Source organism: Bidens hawaiensis, unplaced genomic scaffold (genome assembly GCF_021521415.1).
Source record: "Bidens hawaiensis isolate Kalapana, Puna unplaced genomic scaffold, B.hawaiensis_p1.1 tig00020892_1, whole genome shotgun sequence".
Classification (NCBI taxonomy): domain Eukaryota; kingdom Viridiplantae; phylum Streptophyta; class Magnoliopsida; order Asterales; family Asteraceae; genus Bidens; species Bidens hawaiensis.
This window is the reverse complement of record NW_027493217.1, coordinates 303,561-326,337: the sequence shown is the minus strand read 5'-3', so window position 1 is coordinate 326,337 and position 22,777 is coordinate 303,561. Positions and strand designations below refer to the sequence as shown.

The following is a 22,777-nucleotide window of genomic DNA, read 5'->3' as shown; positions in this document are numbered from 1 at the left end:
ATTACCTTTCTTTAAGTCTATTTCAATTTCGGGACGAAATTTTCAAAAAGTTGGGGATACTGTGACATTCGTCAAATTCAGATCTCGAATTATATTCGTTTTTGTAAACTTTTAATACGTAAACCCAACTCAACATTTTAGAAACTTACTTTATTATTACATAATATTATTATATACCTCGATCATCAAGAAATCGACGTTTTGTCATATTATAGTGTCGTTAAAAAAACATAAGGGGTTCAAACTAATTTTCGTTAGGTTGTTATAAGCTTTTAGAATCTTTAAACTCATTTTAAACGTTGTCTGAAACTTGGAGGGCCTGTTATGAAAATATGCATACATATATAAATACCCAAACCCTAACCCTAACCCTAACCCTAACCATCTTAAACAAACAAGCCTCCATCTTCTTCTCTCCAACTTCTGGCCGCCGCCGCCACTGCTGGCGAGCCCTAACACACACACACACACACACACACACAACATAGCCGCCACTCCTCCTCTTCCTCTCGGCACTTCCAGCGCCGTTTTCCGGCATCCGGCGAGCACCACCCACCTCCCCCGTTTTCCGACGCACCACCACCACTAACCCCACCTCTCCCCCATGGCCCGGTAACACCACCGAACCTCCCCCTCGTTCCCTTCCCCTCAGTTTTCGTTTTTCCGGCGACCGGAATTCCGGCCGCCGTGGCCTCACCGCCGTCTCTCTCTCTATTCTCACACCCTCTCGGCTCCCTCACCTCTCTAGGCTCTCTCTGTTCTCTCTCGGTCTCTCACTCTTTGTTTTGTTTTTCCGGCGACGCGGTATGAAACACGGTGGTGGTGACCCACCACGTCTCCAGCAACCTTTCTCCGACGACTCGTGGACATAATAGGTAAACTAGTTTTGGATTTTGGTTCATTTTGTTGTCATAATCGAGTTCGCGGTCTTAAATTGTTATCCGAACCGGATTTAGTTTGATCGATTTGAGTTTTAGTTTTGGTTGAAATGATTTTGGGGAAAAATGGTTTGTTAGCAAATGTATTCAAATCGGGTTTGGTTAGTTAAGACGGAATACACCCGGGTTACAAACATCTTTAGAAACGGTCTTGGATTTATATATATATATAAAATAAATATATATAAATGTTATATTATTATTATAGATGTAATTCATATTATTACTATTATATATTACTATTATTACCATTATTATTATTATTATCATTAGATATGTACATACATATATATATATATAAGACATATTTTTTTAAGTTATTATTATTATTATTATTAGGTGTTATTATTAAAATCTCTATTACTATTAAGATTATTATTAAAATCTATAAAATAATCAAGCTATATAATTAATAATAATGTTATTATTATTATTAACCTTAACATTGTTAAAATTTATATATAATCATAATTAATAAGTCGAATTAACGTTGGTTCAACCCATTATTGATTTGACTTCGGTTTCATTTTATTTAGTTATAATATCATTTCTATCTTTAACATGAATAATATTATTATAAACTTTATTATCAGTTCATTTTTATACAATCGAGCTCTTGATTTAAAACCCGTCTCGCTTCTATTTAATATTGGTTTATTGTTATTTAAAAGCCCAATAAAATAATATTATATTATTTTAAATTATCGATTAAGTGTGAGTCCTTAATCATTTATAAATTAACCGGTAACCTGACTAACAACTGAACCTCCTTGTCCTATGTTTCAAATGTAATTTCAACTAAGTTCAAGTTCATTAATATATTTTATTTATTCGTTTTCAATTACCTTTCAAGTTGGATTCGTTCGTTTCGTTTACAAGCTTTCTATATGTCGATCACTTATTAGTTTCTCAATTCGTCAATCGAGGTGAGTACTTTCATACCCCGTTTTCCATCTTTCGTTTTGGGGTGACATTTCATACTTATCAAACTAAATGCTTTATTTACTTGAATCTTAAACCCACAAACGTGATTGTATACCTTACTTGAATAATTGCTCGATTCGGTGTTCTATGCTTACATGCTTATGTGTCTATCGCTTTTGGATGGTGGAACTATAAATCCTAGACCATTTGGCAACCCCTCATGGCAAGGTGTCGTTAACGTAATGCAATTAACGATAACTATAAAATCCTAGACTACTTGGCAACCCCTTGTAGCTAGGTGGTGCTAATGTGTTTAGCAATTGTCAATAAAATCCTAGACTATTTGGCATCCCCTTATAGCTAGGTGTCGCTAACTTGTTTAGCGATAACTATTTTATCCAAGTTTATAGCTTTTATTTATTGTTTTGTTTACAAGTTTTGTGGCTTTTTACTACTATATACTTATATGCTCAAACTTATGAATTGCTCACCAACCTTTGTGTTGACAAACTTTATTTTATGAAATGTTACAGGTTTAACTTTTGTTGACTTGAGGACTTGATGAAAAACGTTACCAAGACCAATTAGGGTATTTGTAAAACGAACAATATAATTGCTACTTGTATTCAACTTGTTTGTGTGAACGAGATGTGTTGTTTATTGATTTGTTGAAATAAAATGAGTTGAATAAATATTGTCACTTTAAATAGTGTCTTGTGTTTTGAGCAATCGGTTGCACCCCGGCACGTTCCGCCGCCTTCGGTCGGGGTGTGACAAGGAGCAAGGTTAAAATAAGAAGTAAAACTATCCTAAGAAGTGTAAGAAGTGGTTTTTACCCTTAAAAAATAAAACACACCGAACAAAAAACACATCGAACTAACAAAATAAAACACACTGAACAAAAAACACACAAACAATATCCACCATCAGATGATCACATCCAACGCCCAATATTACTTCTCACACTTCTTATAAATAACTCACTTCTTATTCTAACCCCACCCGCTAAGCTAGAGGGAAGTTGAGCCTTCATTATATTGGTCTCTTTCGAAATCGCCAATCGAGCTTGTCCAGTTGTGTGTAGGCTCGAATTACCTCCAATAGTTAATAGAATAAGTGACACGTTCCATGTATTAAATTTAAGGAAATGTTTATATGAAAAATAGCTAATCATTCCTATTAACAAGAGTCCGTGTGGACATCATGATTCGATTCATAGAAGAACATTCATAAGCTTAGGTGAAATTGAATCAAGTTAGTCTCAGTCGAGTGGAATTCAAGACTTGGTCCTGAATTCACTTAAGAATGTCTACAGCAGATGAAAATAATATACCTTCATCTATCTCTGGTAAGATCAGACTCGAGTATTACCTCCTAAATTTTCGGGAAGAAAATTCTTAAAGGAGGGGAGAATGTGACACCCGGCTAAAAATTAGCCTAAATCACGACTAATATAATCTCGATTAGCAATAAAGTTTCGTCATTATGAGAAAAATATTCTTTATTAGTGATCTAGACGTTTCAAAGTCAACAAAAAGTGCAAAAATCGCCACGTAACGAGCCAGACGTGGAATAACCTCGGGTAACGAGTCAAAAAGTAAATAAATCCTTAAAGAAGATAAATGATCTCGAAAAATTAAAATACATATTAAAGTAGTCGAGACAATGTATAAGCTTAATGTTAGAAGGCTCGAATCACAAAATACTTCAAAATAAGTGACCAAGTCTCGGTGGACGACCCGGTGAGGACTCAACGTCAACTATTTCCAAAAATTAGTTTCGTAGTGTTGTAGTATCAAGAATCCAATTTCCTTCAAAGTCTGACAAAAATTATTAGAAACGGGATTCGTTTGATTAGCTAAAATTCGTTAGACGTTAAAACGGAAACTTAAGATTATTGTTTAAACACCTCCTTACTAACCCAAAACCATGTGCCACACCCATTGTTTTTTCAAAACCAACACCCACACATGTCAATTGTAATGATTACATAATCATTACCATAACACTTGGAAGGCTTCATTTGTTGACAACACACCCATCCAATGATTGCATCTTCTAGAAGCAATGTGTTGTAACATTCTCATCCACACACCTTTCACCCCAATGATTACCCTAATCATTACCCTTATGTGTTGTCATCACCTACACTATTCATTTTTCACACCCACTCATTCTTTCTCCCTATATATACATGGCACAAACACACATACACACACACACACACACTCAAAATTCAAATATTAAACACACACATACATAATCATAATCAAGAAATCATGGAGGTTTAAAATCAAGAATAAGATCAAGAAAACTAGGAAGAAATTAAGGAACAAGAACACCATTCTCACACCCACTACACTCTCAATCTTATCTTTAGATCTTCAAGAACACAAGTAAGTTTTGTTTATAAGTTGATTTCTCGGGTTACCTATGTTAAATTAGGTGTTCTTGAGTTAAGATTGAGCTTGAAAGTTTGAAATTATGGATGTGGTATGTGTGTATGTATGAACTGTAGGTATGTACGTATGTGTTGGTGGAAAGATTAAACCCACTTACACATGCATACATTCATCTTAAAGATCATACATTGATTGCTAAGTTTGATTAAAAGTATTGTTGGATCTCTTGAATGTTTGTTATAAACTTGAATAAACTTGATATTAGGATTTGATATTAGAATAGATTTTGGATGGATTGTTGAATCAAAAAGTGATATTGGATAACCTAATTGAAAGTAAGATAGGTTGTATGCTAGAATTAATAGTTGGAACTTGAAGATTAACAAAGATTGTAAAAGTTACTAAATAAGGAAACTTTAATTTAAGAAAAGTTGAATTTTGGATTTTAATGTGAATAATTATAATAGATGAAATCAATATGTGATTAATAACAACTTTGAACTAAGATAGGGTGCATGATTAGAAGCATGGATTAGTTAACACCTTGGTTAAAATGGACAACAACTTACTAAAAATAGAAAATTTGTTGCTTAACTAATTGAAAGATCAAAACTTGAATAGAGCATTAGAGTGCATGAAACTATATAAAACAAGTTGGATGATATAAACTTATATCCATACTTAATCAAATATGAAAGATTGAATTAGATAGAATTATCAAAAAAATAAAAGTTACTATAATAGGAAACTTTGCTAGTTAAACACTTAGGAAATTCATAATTTGATTGGTTAATGAATTACTAAAACTTATACGTAAATGAAATGATTATTTGAACCTGGACATTTAGGTATTAATATGATATTTTTTCACATAAAAATAACAAAACTTGATTAGTAACATTATTAATAAACTTAGAATATGACCTAGAAATGTGAAAATTGGGTTAAACGTGTCTTGTGAAATGATTTGATCAAAACTTGAATTTATGGTGAATTATATGTTATTATATGTGTGATTAGTCCATAAGATGATTGGTGTAGACTTGTTCAACTTATTTGACTTGTCGGTAACGTTAATAGTCGAAAAATCGGCTTTTTGAACGAAACCGACACGACTATTAGGGAATGTTTTAGAGCAGCCCCTAATGTGGTAAAACACTAATGTATAACATAAGTTAATACATGAGAAAAGGACAAAATGATAAAACTTAGTCCTAAACAGTTCGTGTCGCGAAAACCAACACAAAAGTTGCTATTTTAAGAAAATATTAACAAAAATAAAATAATATATTTTCAAAATTTAAATTGTAAAACTTTACTAATATTTATGTAACAAGTGTTTTCTATAATTTATAAGTTACATTATAAACGAACAACCGAAATAACGCAATTTAAGCATAAAACCGACGAAACCGACAAGAATTATGAAAAATAAAAGATTAATATTTTCTTAAAAATTTCCAGCAACTGAAACTTAAAATATATTATATATTTTAGTTGTTTATTTATTTGACATGGTTATTTAAATAATAGCTAACGCAAAGCCGAACTGTGTGTACTCGCTTATTTGCTTATGTTCTTATGTGTACACTAAACTAGGATTAATAAACTAAAAAGGGCTTTATATAAAAACTAAAACCAAGTTTTTATTAACAAAACGTGTACTAATATAGGACACGCAATTCCTGGAACAAAAAGCTACAAGCCGTGAGTTTCTCTATCGAACCCCCTCGATTTTTAACTAGAAATGTTTTTAAAACAATATTTAATTGTGTTTTGGGGAAAAAGCATATTCTTTATTACGTATTATTTTCATTAATATTTTTCTTTAAAAGGCATTTTGTTTCACAAATTAGTGTATAATGCGGGATGAGTCTAGTTGGCTAAATAACATTTAACCCTAGAAAGGGGCACAGAAATATTAGTAGATCTATTGGCGTGACGCCCCCCCCCCCCACTTCCAATCGCGTTGGGTTAAAAGTGTGAATATTTTAAGTATGGTATGTATCGGGTTATCAACTATGATAGTCATACGTAATGTTGTATTCTTAGCTAGTCTACAACAACTCAATTTGTTTAAGAAATAAAATGCCTATTGTTTTGTGATGTAATGGCGGTGGATCATTACACACGGATTTGTGATATAATGGCAGTAGACCATTATACACGGAATATTATGATATAATTCGGGGTGTAGTGACGATTACACACGAATTGATATCGGATTTGATTATTAAATGGATTGTGTTTTCGACTCATATATATATATATATATATATATATATATATATATATATATATATATATATGGACTATTTTGTTATAAAAGGGAAAATCACCAACACATTGTGTTGATCGATATTTTAATATGCTTTTTGTTAGTGCACGAAAATTTGACCCTGTGGATACGTTATCCTGACATATGTCTGAATCAGTTATCCTTAGCATGTATTCCAGATCGTATCAGGATCAAGGATCCTCAGTACTTATTACTAATTAACGGTTGTTTTCATGTGTAGTCTTATATTTAGCAAGTATAACAGTTAAAAGACTCAGTCTATCCACTAACTTGCAGGTAAGAAGATATTGACGTGTTTGGATCAATTATCCTTCTGAAGAGTTCCAGAGTTATGTCAGGATCATGGATCCTCGGTATTTGGTGCTATTAACGGTTGTTTCTTATATGAAGGCAGATATTTATCAAGTGTAACGGCTCCAAGACCTGGTCTACCCCCTATTTCGCAGCCTGAGTGATGGAGCACGTGGTCAAAGTGCCAGTTACGACTATATTGAAGGCAATGGCGGACTTTTAGAGATTATTAGTTAATAGTCTTTATTATTCATAACTCCATTGAGTTATTATCTTTGATGTAAAAATAGAGGCTATGATAAGTTAGGAAAATACACAACAACACCCTCTGCTCACTACGAATTCAGCAGCATACACACACACACATAGCTTTCGTTGTAACACTGATCATATTCTCCAAACCGTGTATCCTCATTTTTATATTAATAAAGTGGTGATAGACAATTGTCATCACCCGGGGTTTTTGTGCCGGCGAACCGAACCAGATCAAGGGATTTTCCCCGTAACAAATCTGTGTGTTTGTGTTTGCAATCGATACATACTTGTTTTCATCACCATAGCACTAATCCTCACTAAACGAATTTGGATACATTATCCTTAGCAGATTTTTATCCAAAACAATTTGGCGCCCACCGTGGGGCAATTGGTTCTATAATCCATATCATTCCTATCAATTTTCAATTTTTTTATACCAATATCACTATCAATGGCCTCTCAATCAACCTTTGCTTCATCAACCATGCCATCCTCGGTTTCTCTCTCATCAAGAACTTTTCCGCCGATGCCTCCTCCAATTACGGGAGCACCAAGGACCACCACGGCTGGAAACAAGACACAAATTCTAGTCTTATAGAGCTCAAAAACCACTGCTGCCACTTCGGTGGTTAAATCTAACAATGATGTTTCTGTAATGTTTTCACAGGTTAAGGCATACATGGAGCAGCAGAACAAAACCAACCAGAGGATCCTACATGAAATTGAAGATCTCAAGAAAAGAAAGAGGCCAGCGGAGGATCAGACTCCCTTGATGCCTAGGGTGTTGGATTTCACTACTCCAGGATCCGTGGCTCAACATACTCAAGGATCCTCGATCCTTCAGCAAGGATCATCCATCCTTCAACCAGGGTCTGTGGGTCAACAAACTCAAGGATCCTCGTTCTTTCAGCCAGGATCATCTATCCTTCAACAGGGGTCCACTGGTCAACAAACTAAAGGATCCTCGTTCGTTCAGCCAGGATCATCTATCCTTCAACAAGGGTCCGTGGGTCAACCAACTCAAGGATCCTCGTTCCTTCAACAAGGACCATCCATCCTTCAACCAGGATCCTCTGGGTTGTATCCTCAAGGATCCTTCTGGCAGAATCAAGGATCCTCAGGGAATTCACCATCAAAGGTCTTCTGAGGTCCATGAAGGAGACATCATCCCCATGCAGACCATTGCCTCTGGTGGACCTGCTACTGTAGCAGATGCCTCTTATCTTAACTACACTTCTAGGATGCCAACGTTCAACCAACCAAGAGGTAACGCCTATAATCACATATCCTCAGACACTAACCTTGGCTCTATGCAGGATACAGGTATCAATCAGGCTATGGCTAGGGAACTTCAGAAGGTTAGGGATATGAATCCAGCGTGCCAGGAGTGGTTCGTCCAATTCCTGAAATACCAGAAGGGAGCCACAAGCTGTCCAGATTTGCTCCACCGATATGCAATGCGGAGATCGCGAAACGCTTTCAAACTCCCAACATGAAGGTGTATGATGGGACCACTGATCCGGAAGAACACGTGGCACAGTATAGGGAAAGGATGGAGATCAATCCAATTCCTGAAAGAATCAAGGAAGCTTGTCTATGCAAGGGTTTCGGATCCACACTAACAGGATCTGCACTTAAATGGCTGCTAAGTCTTCTTCCTTATTCTGTTACATCTTTTTCACATTTAGTTAACTTGTTCAACAACCAGTTTTCTTGTAGTAGGAAATTTGAGAAGTTAACTAGTGATTTATATAGAGTTGTCCAACCTTATGATGAATCCTTAAGGGATTTTGTTACAAGGTTTGGCAGGGAAGCCCTAGAAATACCTAATCTTGATATGGCTACTGTTGTTGAAGCATTCAATATGGGACTTAAGAGGGGCTCCCCCTTTTATGATGATCTTGTGATGACTCCTTGCAGGACCTTAGATGAAGTCGGAAACAAGGCACTCAGATTCATACGGTTGGAAGATGACAAGAGGATCCAGGATCGTCTGGGGAGTCAAAAAAAGCAAGAATCCTCCGACAAGAAGCAAGGGTTCTCGTTCAAGAACAACAACTCGAAGACGTATTCCAAATTCAACAATCAAAAAGTTCGAGCAGTTGAAGAAGGAGATGATGAGGAAGATTACCCCAGCATCTCAGAATATTGCTTCTCTGTAGATACACATGGCTTGATTTATGCCATGAAGGATCTAGGAGAGAAGGCAAGGTGGCCCCGAAAGAACGACAAGTCAACCACCTTCAGAGACAAATCCAAATGGTGTGCTTTCCATGAGGATTTTGGCCACATGACGGATGATTGCATCGGTTTAAGGAGGGAAATTGGATACCTCCTGAGTAAGGGCCATTTTAAGGTACTGTTGGGAAGAAAAAAGTCGAGGTTCCTGAGGATATCCCGCAAAAAGCAACTCCGCCCCCACCAGATGCACAGGTAATCAACTTCATCTCCGGTGGCTCGGATATATTTGGTACTTCCTTCTCCGTAGCTAAGAGACTGGCCAAAGAAACCAAGATGGAGAACGGGGAATGACCAGTCATATTCACTACTTTGACGACTGACAAAAGAATCTTCTTTGATGAAGAAGATAAGACAAGCATCCAGGATCCTCACCACGACGGTTTGATTGTAACTTTATTTATTGCTAACCATTATGTGCGCAGGATCCTAGTCGATCATGGAAGCTCGGTCAACATCATCCAACATGATGTACTGCAGAAAATGAACATCCCAAACTCGGAAATCATCCCGAGAACGTCGGTACTAGTGGGTTTCAGTGGTGAAACCAAGAAAACATTAGGGGAGATTAAACTTCCAATATACATTGAAGGGTTAAATTCCTACAAAAAGTTTTATGTTATTGACAAACTTTCTTGTTGCAACGTTATTCTTGGCAGGCCTTGGATACACGGAATGAAGGCTGTAGCCTCTACTTACCATCAGTGCATCAAACTACCAACTCCTTGGGGAGTATTAAGGATAGATGGTGACCAAGCGGAAGCTAAGAATTATTATTCTTCAACCATGAAGCCGACAGCTAAACAGACGATAACATAGCAATTGCAGCAAAATCCTAGGAATGTACTGGAAGCTCGAGAGCAGGACCTAAAAGAAGTATCTTTAGATCCTGAAGATCCAGACATGAAGGTGTTCCTAGGATCTTGTATCCCTGACGAGATCGAGGAGGATATAATATCCTTCCTAAAGCGACGAAAATCCACGTTTGCCTTCAGACATTCAGACATGACAGGTATTTCTAAGGAGGTAATTACTCATAAATTGGGCCTTGATCATTCTATTAAACCCGTCCATCAGAAGCGAAGGAAATTCGCTCCTGAGAGGAAAGCGATCATACAGAAGAAGTTGAAAAACTTCTTAAGGCCGGTATGATCAGAGAGGTTAAGTATCCTCGATGGTTGGCTAATGTGGTTGTTGTTTCAAAAAAGAATGGAAAGTGGAAGGTGTGTGTCGATTTTACTGATTTAAACAAGGCATGCCCCAAGGATCCTTTTCCATTACCACATATAGATTCCATGGTGGATGCAACGGCAGGACATGAGATGCTCACCTTTATGGACGCTTCCTCTGTATTTCAACAAATTCAGATGGAACCATCTGATTAAGAGGATACAGCATTCATGACTCCCACCGGCATATATTGTTATATTGCTATGCCATTCGGACTAAGAAATGCAGGGGACATATCAAAGGTTAGTCAACATGATGTTCAAGGATTAGTTAGGCAAGACTATGGAGGTCTACATAGACGACATGGTGGTAAAGTTAAAGAGGGCTGAGGATCATCTCAGAGATCTTAAAGAAGCATTTAATATCCTCGACAAATATAACATGAAACTTAATCCGTCAAAATGCCATTTTGGTGTTAAGGCTGGAAAGTTTCTAGGATACATTGTGACTAAAAGAGGAATAGAGGCAAGCCCTGAGCAAATTGAAGCCATCATCAACTTGAAGTCTCCTGTGAACGCTAAGGATGTCCAAAGATTAACGGGAAGAATAGCTGCTCTCAACAGATTCATCTCCATATCCTCGGAGAAGTGCAAAGATTTCTACGACATCCTTAGGAAAAATAAGAAGTTCGAATGGACCGAGAAGCATGAGGCTGTACTCAAAGCCTTGAAGGATTACTTATCCTCAGCTCCAGCTCCGATAAAGCCTGTGGATAGAGAATCCTTATACCTATACCTAGCTGTATCAGGAAATGCTGTAAGTGTTGTCCTTGTGAAGGATCATGAAGGTCAACAACATCCGGTATATTATGTAAGTAAAAGCCTCTTAGACGCAGAGGTCAGGTATTCCCACCTTGAAAAATTAATTCTTGCTTTGATTATGGCCTCACCCAAGTTGAGACACTATTTTGAAACACATACTATTATTTTAAGAACTAATTATCCTGTTAAGAATGTGCTTAGAAAACCAGAATTGTCAGGAAGGATGGCCAAATGGGCTGTGAAACTAAGTGCATATGATATTCAGTATGAGCCAAGAACAGCCATTAAGTCACAAGCACTCACAGACTTTGTGGCTGATTTCAGTAGTAACATGTAGAAAGAAGTTGATTTGGAGGTTCAACAACTAGAAGAGACCAAGGATCATTGGATACTCTTCACTGATGGAGCTTCCAACGTAAGAGTAACGAGATTAGGTATCCTACTGAAATCGCCACAGGGGGACATATTACCCCAGTCTATAGCCTGTGAATTTCAAGCAACGAATAATGAGGCAGAGTATGAAGCTCTGATTGCAGGTTTGCAATTAGCTAAGTGCATGTGGATCAGGTATCTTCAAGTATATATAGTTTCATTGTTGATTGCTAACCACTTTAATGGCTCATATGCTGTTAAAAGAGAAAAACTAATCAAATATTTAGAAATTGTGAAGGAATTAGCAAAATCCTTCGAGTTGTTTAGTATCACGCAGGTACCAAGAGAAGAAAATATTGGGGCAGATGCCTTAGCAAACTTAGCATCATCATTGAAGATCCCAGATGATGTAAAGATACCTATCATTCATATATTGTCTCCAGCAATTGGAAAACAGGAAGCTGTGGAGGAAACAGTGGATTGCACAGAAGAACTTAAGGATCCTTCATCCTCTCAAAAAGAAGGATCTTGGATCCTTCCAATTAGGAAGTTCCTTCAAGATGGAGAAATCCCTACAGGGGAAAATCCTAAAGGTTTCAGATTGAAGGTATCACAATTCATTATTTTACAAGATATTGTATATAGAAATCTCTTGCAGGTCCCTATTTGAGATGCATCGAGGATCCTGAAATACAAGAGGTACTCCAAGACTTCCACAAGGGCGATTGCGGCAACCACACAGGGGGAAGAACATTATTCTCCAGGATACTTAGGACTGGATACTTCTGGCTAACAATGAAGAAGGATGCAATGGAGTATTCAAAGAAGTGTGATGCTTGCCAAAGGCATGGAAACATCCTACACCAACCAGCAGAACCTATGTATCCTATATCCTCATCATGACCTTTCTTGAAGTGGGGCATGGATATCGTGGGTAAGCTACCTAAGGCACCAGGAGGAAAAGTGTTCATGCTTGCAATGACTGATTACTTTTCAAAGTGGATTAAGGCTGAAGCATTCGTTCAAGTCCGAGAAAGGGAAGTTATATCCTTTACTAAAAGAAACATTATAACTAGATTTGGTATCTCATTTGAAATTATTTGTGACAATGGTTCCCAGTTTATCGGGAAAAGAACCACTAACTTTTGTGACAGCTGGGGCATCAAGATGATTACATCTACTCCAGTGCATCCTCAAGCTAATGGCCAAGCAGAGTCAAGCAACAAGATCATCATCAACAACCTGAAAAAGAAGCTAGGATCCAAGAAAGGCAAGTGGGCCGAAGAGCTACCTTATGTTCTTTGGGCTGATCATTTATCCTTTTCAGATTCTTATTAATTTAAGGATAATATATTTTTAACGTTTGTCTTTTCCAAGTTTTTAAGTAACAATGCAGGTTTCAATAAGAGGTTCAATGTCTAAGAGGTTGGCCACCTCTCCCCCACGCTTAAGGTACATCGCTATTTTCCTTGGCCTAGCCCACGATTGGGTATGACCCCCGATGGTCATACCCTCCAAGGTTTAAAGATTTTCACCTTTCTTATAAATTAGAGTTTCTACACTCTCGCCTGGAGCGCGCGCTATCCAACGTATAGTCCGGGGTAGCGGGACCAGTACACGCTTAGTGGCTGACAGTTTCGTTGTCTTCGGCTATATGGAGGATTCTACGATTTATGGTAGACGTACCATACCACCGGTTTATAACGCTTTCACGTTATCTCAAGACAAAGGTTTCTAACATTTTCATGTTAGCTAAGGTTTTGGCGTTTTCACGTCACTCACATTTGGGCTAAATCCCGGTTTGGGCGAGTCCCCAGTTGACATCCGTATCCTTGGTCCAGTCCCCAGTTTGGGCTTGTCCCCAGTTTTTGGGCTTGTCACCAGTTTAACACCAGTTTGGGCTTGTCCCCAGATTACACAGGCTTGTCCCCAGTTTATTATATGGGCTTGTCCCCGGTTTATTGGGTTTAATCCCGGATAATATCATAAGTTATTTGCATCAGTTTTATAAGGATTGCAAAAGGATCAATACTTATGGTAACTTAGGTCTAACCATACATTACGGTATGATTTCTGTTTATCGGTTTACACCTATTTGATTTCAATTTTAGATATAAGGATTCATTATTCTCAATCTATTTTTATAAGGATTTAAGATCCTGGTTTATTTTTTCAAGGATATTTTATCCTAAAAACTTTTTACTAAAGAATATTTCTCAAAACTTTCAACAAGTCTAAAGCTATATCAGACAAACTGTAACATCCTAAAATTTATAATGTTGAATAAAGAAACTTATGTATAGTGATTTCGCGTTATTAATTATTAAATATCGAGTAAGGAGCGGATCATGGACTTAGATTAATTGAGATGGGTTAAATGAGAAAGGGGCCTTAGGTCCATGGGATTTAAGGGATATAAATATCCCCTAAAACCCCAAACTATCTTTCATTCTATCACTTTTCTAACACACTCCATAACACACACACACCACACAACTTCGCCGCCGGCCGAGGGAAGAACCGGGCAGATCCGCGAGAGAGAGAGAGAGAGAGAGCGTTGGTTGTGATTAAACAAGTAAACGAGATCCAAACGAGCTCAAAAAGGTATGATTCTTGATCTTTGAAGTTTAAAGATCCGAGCTTTATAGCGTATATACGACCGGAAACGGTTGGGGAACGTAGGGGGTGATGTCGAACCATAGCAAGGGTGTTAAAATCGCTCGAAATGCTGGTCAGAAGCTAAAACAGCGGCTGATCTGGGCAACTTCGCCTGCATCTGGGCAACTTCGCCTTCAAAGCGATAACTTCGCCTTCAAAGCGATAACTTCTCCTTCAAAGCGATAACTTCGCTTACGGCTAAGTTCGCCTAACTGGTAACTTCGCCTAAAGCCAAGTTCGCCTGATGACAACTTCGCCTAAAGCCAAGTTCGCCTGATGACAACTTCGCCTAAAGCTAAGTTCGCCTGATGACAACTTCGCCTAAAGCTAAGTTCGCCTGATGACAACTTCGCCTAAAGCTAAGTTTGCCTAAGGTTTAACTTCGCCTAAAGTCAAGTTCGATTAGAAAATAAATTAAAAATCTAATGAAAAATGTGTTAAGACAGTTAATGGAAAATGTTGACTTCGACCCCAGCCAGGGGCTCTGCCCCTTGGACCCTGCTAGGGGCTGCCGCCCCTAGACCCCGCTGCCAGGGGCGCTGCCCCCGGACCCCCGTTCGTTGTGGGTAGTAGTTAAGACTGGAAAGATGATATGAGTAGTGATAGTTGTTTGATACGTGTACTTGTTATACAGTCAGCTGTGCACAACTGAAGAAAGGGATTACGATTAACGGTGAACGTAACCGTGTTCAGGTGAGTTTCTAGCCCCATTTATGTGTTATGTTTTCGGGGCTGTGTGCATACTCAATATGTTTGTTAATACGCTTATCCTAAGAGATAAGTGTATGCCTTATGTGAATAATGTGAAATGTATGAATGATGGCTTGACGGTACGTGAACGATCTTCGGATATTGCACGTACTGTCAGGTTGTAACGCTAAGTATAAGGTAAGTATGATATGTATGCTTATGTGTATGAACGTGATAAAGTTAATAAAAGAAGGAAATGACGGTTGTATGGTTACGAAAAGGGTACCGAGCCCTAATAATACTCGAGGTATGATGTATGGTTGTATGGTAACGAAGAGGGAATCGAACCCTACTAATATTCGAGAACTAGGGAACCGAACCCTACTAATATTCGAGGAAAGAGGGAAACCGAGCCCTAATAATACTCGTGGAAAGAGGGAAACCGAGCCCTAATAATACTCGTGGAAAGAGGGTACCGAGCCCTAATAATACTCGAGGAAGGAGGGTACCGAGCCCTAATAATACTCGAGGAAGGAGGGTACCGAGCCCTAATAATACTCGAGGGAGGAGGGTACCGAGCCCTAATAATACTCGAGGAATGTAGGGCGTAATGCTCTTTATAACGTAAGATATGAAGGTAAGTTAATACAAAAGAAAGAATGAAAGTATGAAAGAATGAAAGTATGAAAGTATGAAAGTACGAATGAAAGAATATAAGTATATGTGTATTGTATAGTGTATGATTAACTAGAACTCACTTAGCGTAGCTGACTTTTAGTATGCACGCAGGTGAGTAGGATGAGGCAGCTCGCTTGAGGAGACACGTGGCATTGAACAAGAGTCTGGCATCTGAAGACTTATGATGTTTTAATTTTAATGCTTTAATGTTGAAAGACAAAGGATGTTTTGAGACAAGTTATGAATTATGTAATGTTTTATGAAAGTTTTATATTCCGCGTAAATATTTTAATTAACTCTGATATTTAGAACTGTGTTTATGAGTAAATCTAACACGAAAGTAGGGCTACCGGTAACGGGGCCTTACACAAACTTTCAAAATAATAGACAATCAACAGATAGTTAAAAGATACTATTTATTAAACTTACTTGCAATTACCAAAAATCTTAACCCGGATTTCACCATTTCAAAAAAGGGACCATCCACCCGGGTTAAACAGGTGTTACTAGTTGTTCATGATTTGCAGGGAGAAGGATATACAGCCAGAAGGGAAGTTCCCAAAGAAACTCCATTGAAATATGACAATTATATCCAACTTGTCAATTCTCATATGTTTTTGTAGGAAGTTTGAATTCAAAGGAAAAATGACAGCTGTGATCTTATCACAACCGCCATTTTGGAGGCAATTGTTAGTGCACGAAAATTTGACACTGTGGATACGTTATCCTGACATATGTCTGAATCAGTTATCCTTAGCATGTATTCCAGATAGTATCAGGATCAAGGATCCTCAGTACTTATTACAAATTAACGGTTGTTCTCATGTGTAGTCTTATATTTAGTAGGTATAACGGTTAGAAGACTCAGTCTATCCACTAACTTGCAGTCAAGAAGATATTGACGTGTCTGGATCAATTATCTTTCTAAAGAGTTCCAGAGTTATGTCAGGATCATGGATCCTCGGTATTTGGTGCTATTAACGGTTGTTTCTTATATGAAAGCTGATATTTATCAAGTGTAACGGCTCCAAGACCTGGTCTACCCCCTATTTCGCAGCCCGAGTAATGGAGCACATGGTCAAAGTGGCAGTTACGATTATATTGAAGGCAATGGCGGATTTTTAGGGATTATTAGTTAATAGTCTTTATTATTCATAACTCCATTGAGTTATCATCTTTGATGTATAAATAGAGGCTATGATTAGTTAGGAAAACACACAACAACACACTCTGCTCACTACGAATTCAGCAGCATACACACACACTAGCTTTTGTTGTAACACTAATCATATTCTCCAAACCGTGTATCCTCATTTTTATATTAATAAAGTGGTGATAGACAATTGTCATCAACGGGGTTTTTGTGCCGGCGATCCGAACCAGATCAAGGGCTTTTCCCCGTAACAAATCCGTGTGTTTGTGTTTGCAATCGATACATACTTGTTTTCATCTCCATAGCACTAATCTTCACTAAACGAATTTGGATACATTATCCTTAGAAGATTTTTATCCAAAACACTTTTCAGGTAATTAAATTAAGTATGGAAGCTTCGCGAAGAGCGCGGGAAAATAGTGGCGTGTGTTTGAATGAAAAATGTTGACTTTATTTTGAACTTGTAATTTGAATAAAAATCGTGTAATATGACACGTGTAATAACTCTGATGGTCAAATAAAGTTCAACTTTTGTTGGAAATCTATTGTTAAATGTGATTGGCTGAGACGGCGTCTGTCACCACCCGAAAGACTTGGTCAAAGTCTTCCGCAGTTTAAATTATGATTTTCGAGGTGTGACAGTTATAGTTTTAACCTTGTATTATGTGACATGGCTAATACTTGCACTAAATATAGAGAATTCTTTGGTGTCATACAATGGATTTATTCCATCTTTGCTAATTCTACTAAGAGGTGGGCGATTTTAAAAGACAATGTTAAAGAATTGACTCTTAAGTCAATGTGTCCCACTCGTTGGGAAAGTTGTGTGGATAGTGTTAAACCGATTAGATTTCAACTTATGGATCTAAGAGAAGCTTTGCTTGAAGTTAGGGACCTCAATACCAATATCGATACTAAAACTCAAAGCGATGCTCGTTCGCTATCAAAGAATAAAGTTTGTGAGTTTGAATTTTATTTAGCGACTGTCATATGGTATGAAATTTTATCAACGGTGAATTTTGTGAGCAAAAGATTGCAATACAAGAATATGATTCTCGATGTTGCTATTAAACAAGTGAAAAAATTGATTAAATTCTTCAAGAATTATAGAGAAGTGGGCTTCTCTAAGGCTATTGATGAAGCTACAAAAATTGCCATTGAAATAGGTGTTGATCCGGTATTCTCTCAAAAGCGTCCGATTATTAGGAAAAAACAATTTGACGAGTCTCATGAGCAAGAAGTCTTATTTTCACCCGAGGAGAACTTTAACGTCAATTACTTTTTATGTATTGTTGACCAAACGATTGCTTCTCTTGAAACAATATTTGAACAATAGAACAATACAGAAAACTATTTGGTTTTTTGTTTCCTAAAAGGTTGAAGACGCTTGATGAAACAAAACTTAAGTCGTGTTGTTATACTCTTCAAGAAGCATTAAAGCATGGAGACAAGTCCGATGTTGATGCCGAGGAGCTTTATTTGGATTTGAAGTTATTTGAGACATTTTTATCTAGTGATATTGTCACACCTTTGGATGCTTTAAACAATGTGGTGCAACATGGGGTTTTCCCTAATGTGGTAAATGCGTATCGAGTGTTATTGACTATTCCGGTAACCGTGGCTTCGGCTGAAAGAAGTTTTTCAAAATTGAAGTTGTTGAAGACTTACATGCGGCCACAATGTCCCAAGAAAGACTTAACGGCTTGGCGTTGATATCTTTTGAGAGCGATGTATTGGAAAACATAAATTATCAAGACTTGATCGCTTTTGCTTCAAAAAATGTTAGGAGAGCATCACGTTTCGTTTAGGTATGTAATGATGAGTTACGATAACTTTATATTAAAAATAGTTCCAATTACAATAAAGAGGCAGGTAAGCGGGCAACAAGCTGCGCCGCCACCCCCCTTTTGAATGGCAAAACCGATCCTACTGAAAACAAAGTTATCGTTCTTCGGCGTCGATGAGTTACTGTGCACGACCCGCTGAACTCTTTTTAGAAACGCAACAGCATCGGGGGCAAGAGACCCAAATGTGTCAAAAGCAAAAGGAATGAAGGCGTGTTGATTCTCCACACACGCCTTCTCGTGCTTAGCAATTTTTCCTGCTTCTGCCTTTAGCACGTCATGCCTAGCAACAAACCCGGTATCCCTAAGCCCGACAAGAGGGGACACCCCAGTAAGGTCCACACAAGCATGCTTCCCCCCCGCCCATCCAAACACAAGAATGTCCGCCGGTCGGAGAGTAGACCTTCCTTCACGTGGATCCGACAAGAAATTCACAGGAGCCTCTTTTCTTGCCGAGATTCCCGCCTGTTTTAACACATCACAAAGGACATCTCTGACCAAATCATGTCTATATTTGAACCCAGGGAGTTCTTTGCAATGAATCGCGTGTTCACCAAAATTATCTAAACAAACCTTACGACAGACGGGGCATGGCTCATCAACTGGGAACAGTGGGATCATTAAACGATATTTAAGAATGGCTCGGTACTCCACTGCTGACATGTGCTGGCCTTACCCTTCGATTGGGGTGACAGTAAAAAAGTATTGAGTATGTAATTAGATTATTTTTGCTACAATATTTATGTTTTGTGTATTGAAATTACAATTATTATCGTATGATTTACTTTTATTTGAGTTATCGAATTTTATATTTTACTTAAGTCTTAAGGCCAGAATTTATACTCGCCTTCGGCCCAAATTTTTTAAATTTTTTTAATGGTTTTCGGAACCGGGCCTGCCGTTGGGATTAGATTGATGACGTCGAGCTCACAACCGATGTTCAAATAATTGCAGCGATGAATCGGTGATATAAACCTAGCATAATGCCTCTTGCGGTCTTGACTTCCACAACTAACTCTAAATTTCTAATGAAAGTAAGGAATTTAGAAAAAAATAAAAAAAGCATTGGACATATCACACTAGACTCAAACACCATATTATTTAACCCGGACATACCAACACATAATGGTTCACATGTACTTTTAACTTTATACCGAGCTGATGGCCTAGGTGGAATGGTGGGTACAGTCACATCCAGTCACGAAAACGTTACAAATAATGAAATAAAGTAATTAACTAGAGATTTTAATTTAAAGAAATAAAACTTTTATATTATGTCATGTTCATGAAGATTACAAATTTACAATATACATATAACACATCAAATACATTATACAATGTTAAAGAAACACGACATACGTACATGCATGCATATGAGCATATCTGGGAAGGCTACTTGAAAAGTTACATAAGTCATAATGCCATTTAATATTAATAATAATAACACATAATCTTCTGATCAAGGTGTGGTTTTCTTCAAATCGGTAGAAGTGGATGCCGGCGGGACCGAAGGGAATCCTGGTAACGGAACTGGAAACGCAGGCGGCGGTGGAGATGAAATCAAACCAGGCACAGGTGGAAACAACGATATTGATACCGGTGGCAGCGACGGAAGAAGTGGAGGCATCAAAGGCAGCGGCGGAGTCAGTGCTGGTGGTTTAAACGGGTTCGGAGGCAACCCGAACGTTTTTTGATCAGACAGTTTATCAGATTCCGATGGTTTTACTTTCTGGCGGGTAATTATGGGTGGGAGTGGAACTCCAGGGAGCCGTGGGAGCGGTGGAACTGGAACTGGAACTGGTAGATCTGGGAGTGGAACTGGAAGGGGATCAAGAATCGGAACAGGTGGTAAGAATGGTGCTGGAGGATCAGGAAGTGATGGTGGGAAACCTTTTTCTGTGAAGTCTTTCTGGTCGCAGAGTTCCGGTTTGAATGTGAAAAACCCGGCGAAGAAGATATGAACTCCGGCTTTCTTTGATTTGAACTGAATTTGTGATGAGGTGGCCGTGGCAGCTACCGAGCAATAAGGTTTGCCGCTGCTGATTAATCTGACTGAACAGCCTTTGATTTTCTCTACATGTTTACTGATGGAAACTGGTAGTTTAACTTCGAACTCCCCGTTCTCATTCGTCTTCACTTCTTGCCGGAACCTCTGTTTCGGATTGTCATTGTCATTGTCGCCACACTCCACCGCCACCTTGGCACCTACACAGACAATTCAAGAAGGGTCATGCTATAACTCCACCACCCCGTTTGATTTCACATCATCAAACGGTCATTCACAAAACACTTAGATGGTCGTTTTAATAAAAAAGTCAAAACCGTGTAAATAATTGGTTAGAATGGTATTTGAACAATATCCGGACAGCCGTTCTGACCATAAACAAACTTTAAATATTAAGTGCCGGGAACGGCAGTAAGGACATTTCTAACGACCATTCTGACCATAGACAGTCAACTTTGAAAATTTTGGTCAAAACAGTTGTCCGACCTATATCCGGACGTTCATTTAAGCCAGTGTGGAATTATAATGGTCCACAAGTCACTCACACAGAAAAAGGTAAAACTTTGGAAATTATTGTTCAGAATGGTCGTTTAATCAATACTTGAACGGCCGCTCTGACCATATACGGTCAAACATTGAAAATTTTTATTCAAAACGTCGTCCAACCTATGTCTAGACTGCCATTTGAAACTTAGACACACTTGTGTGTATAGTTGCCAAATATATAAACGAACACACAACATAGTGAAGTAGGACAAAACAAGTGTCACACTATGAACCTGAAATGAAGTGGGCGGATTTGGGCGTTGGTTGACGGAAGCAAGTATCACAGTAGACGGTTCCAACAAGAGTGGCTGCAGAGTGCAGCTGTTTCCGGTGTCTCGAATCAGAGACTCCAATGATCAAGGGGAAACACAGGGCAAGCATTATGAATGAAACCCATGAACACATTTTGGAAATTCAGTTTGGTTCGCTCTTTCGGTTGAAGAAACAGTTGAGTTTGTAGGCGACATTTTCAAGTTCACGAGATTTGGAATCATTATGGCAATCATGAAAATACAAGAATAACTCCGAACCACACTAGTAGTGAATGTTGTAGTTATGGTTACAAACCATTGTCACCTCAAAAGACAGAACTTTTTTACCTTTTGTTGTAAACATTTAATTGTTCAATACATATTTTATATTTCAAAGAAAATCATAAAAGTTTTGGCCAAAATTTTATATAACTCAAATTTAGGGGCATGAATGAGTCGAACTATTAGTAATATTTAGCTATTTGAAATCGACTTACTTAAAGGTTCGAATCAAATCGAAATTACATGATTTGCTAAATTCATTTGAAGTCTTAAAACACTTTACATTTTGTAAGTTGAACCCAATAATTCAAACAATGCTTATAGGACATAAACAAACATATATCAAAACAATATAATTAGTAGCAATTAAATGGTTGTTTGAACTTTGATGGCTGTGAATGTAGTTGCTAGCCGGAAGGGCAAATAGGACCCAAGTTGTTCACGGGTTTCATGAGGGTCAGGCAAAGGTTTGGATCCATGGCTCGTTGTAGATGTCCTTTAAACATTATTGGATAAAATATAAGGGCCATACACCCAATTACTACCGGACACACGTCAATACCAGTGTTGTAATACTCGCTAGGCGGTCTCTAGGCGGCCGACCCCCTTGTAGGGAGTACTCGGGAAGTACTCGGACATAATAAATATAACATAAAATAATTATTGGATATTATATATATGTTAAGACAAACATAATTCACTCAAAATAAGCATAATTTATATGTAAAAAAATATAATTCAAAAAATTTCGTGTTTTGTTGTTATTTTCAAATTTTCACTAAAAAATGGTGGCCGAGTTGACCTTGGAGGCCGAGTAATCTCGAGTACTCTGACATTTGACCGAGTTAGACCTTGGCGAGTAATGATGGTCGAGTTGGGAAAATGCGGCAAAGTTGATGTCCGAGAACCATGGAATCGTCCAAGGTCTTGGAATCCGAAATTTACAACACTGGTCCATAC

The 22,777-nt window shown here is 37.9% G+C and overlaps 2 protein-coding genes across 2 annotated transcripts; one reads left to right on the top strand and one right to left on the bottom strand.

Annotated features, from left to right (window-relative positions):
- Window positions 1–17,559: 17,559 nt before the first annotated feature.
- LOC143561998 (uncharacterized) lies at window positions 17,560–18,602 on the top strand. The gene is made up of 2 exons (XM_077049929.1): window positions 17,560–18,113; window positions 18,266–18,602. Exons 1-2 carry the CDS (start codon window positions 17,560–17,562, stop codon window positions 18,600–18,602), a joined length of 891 nt encoding a protein of 296 aa, XP_076906044.1.
- Window positions 18,603–20,087: 1,485 nt separating this feature from the next.
- Window positions 20,088–21,980, bottom strand: LOC143561983 (uncharacterized). The gene is made up of 2 exons (XM_077049918.1): window positions 21,518–21,980; window positions 20,088–20,938 (listed from the first exon to the last, which is right to left on the bottom strand). The coding sequence occupies exons 1-2, from the start codon at window positions 21,687–21,689 to the stop codon at window positions 20,193–20,195; spliced, it is 918 nt and encodes a 305-aa protein (XP_076906033.1). The 5' UTR covers window positions 21,690–21,980; the 3' UTR covers window positions 20,088–20,192.
- Window positions 21,981–22,777: the final 797 nt, after the last annotated feature.

Excerpts from the sequence above, each read along its gene's own strand:
- LOC143561998 (XM_077049929.1), top strand. The coding sequence starts at position 17,560 with ATGGCTAATACTTGCACTAAATATAGAGAATTCTTTGGTGTCATACAA. Across the intron at positions 18,114-18,265 it reads AGGAAAAAACAATTTGACGA|GTTGAAGACGCTTGATGAAA; the intron begins GTCTCATGAGCA and ends GTTTCCTAAAAG.
- LOC143561983 (XM_077049918.1), bottom strand. The coding sequence starts at position 21,689 with ATGTGTTCATGGGTTTCATTCATAATGCTTGCCCTGTGTTTCCCCTTG. Across the intron at positions 20,939-21,517 it reads ATCCGCCCACTTCATTTCAG|GTGCCAAGGTGGCGGTGGAG; the intron begins GTTCATAGTGTG and ends TTGTCTGTGTAG.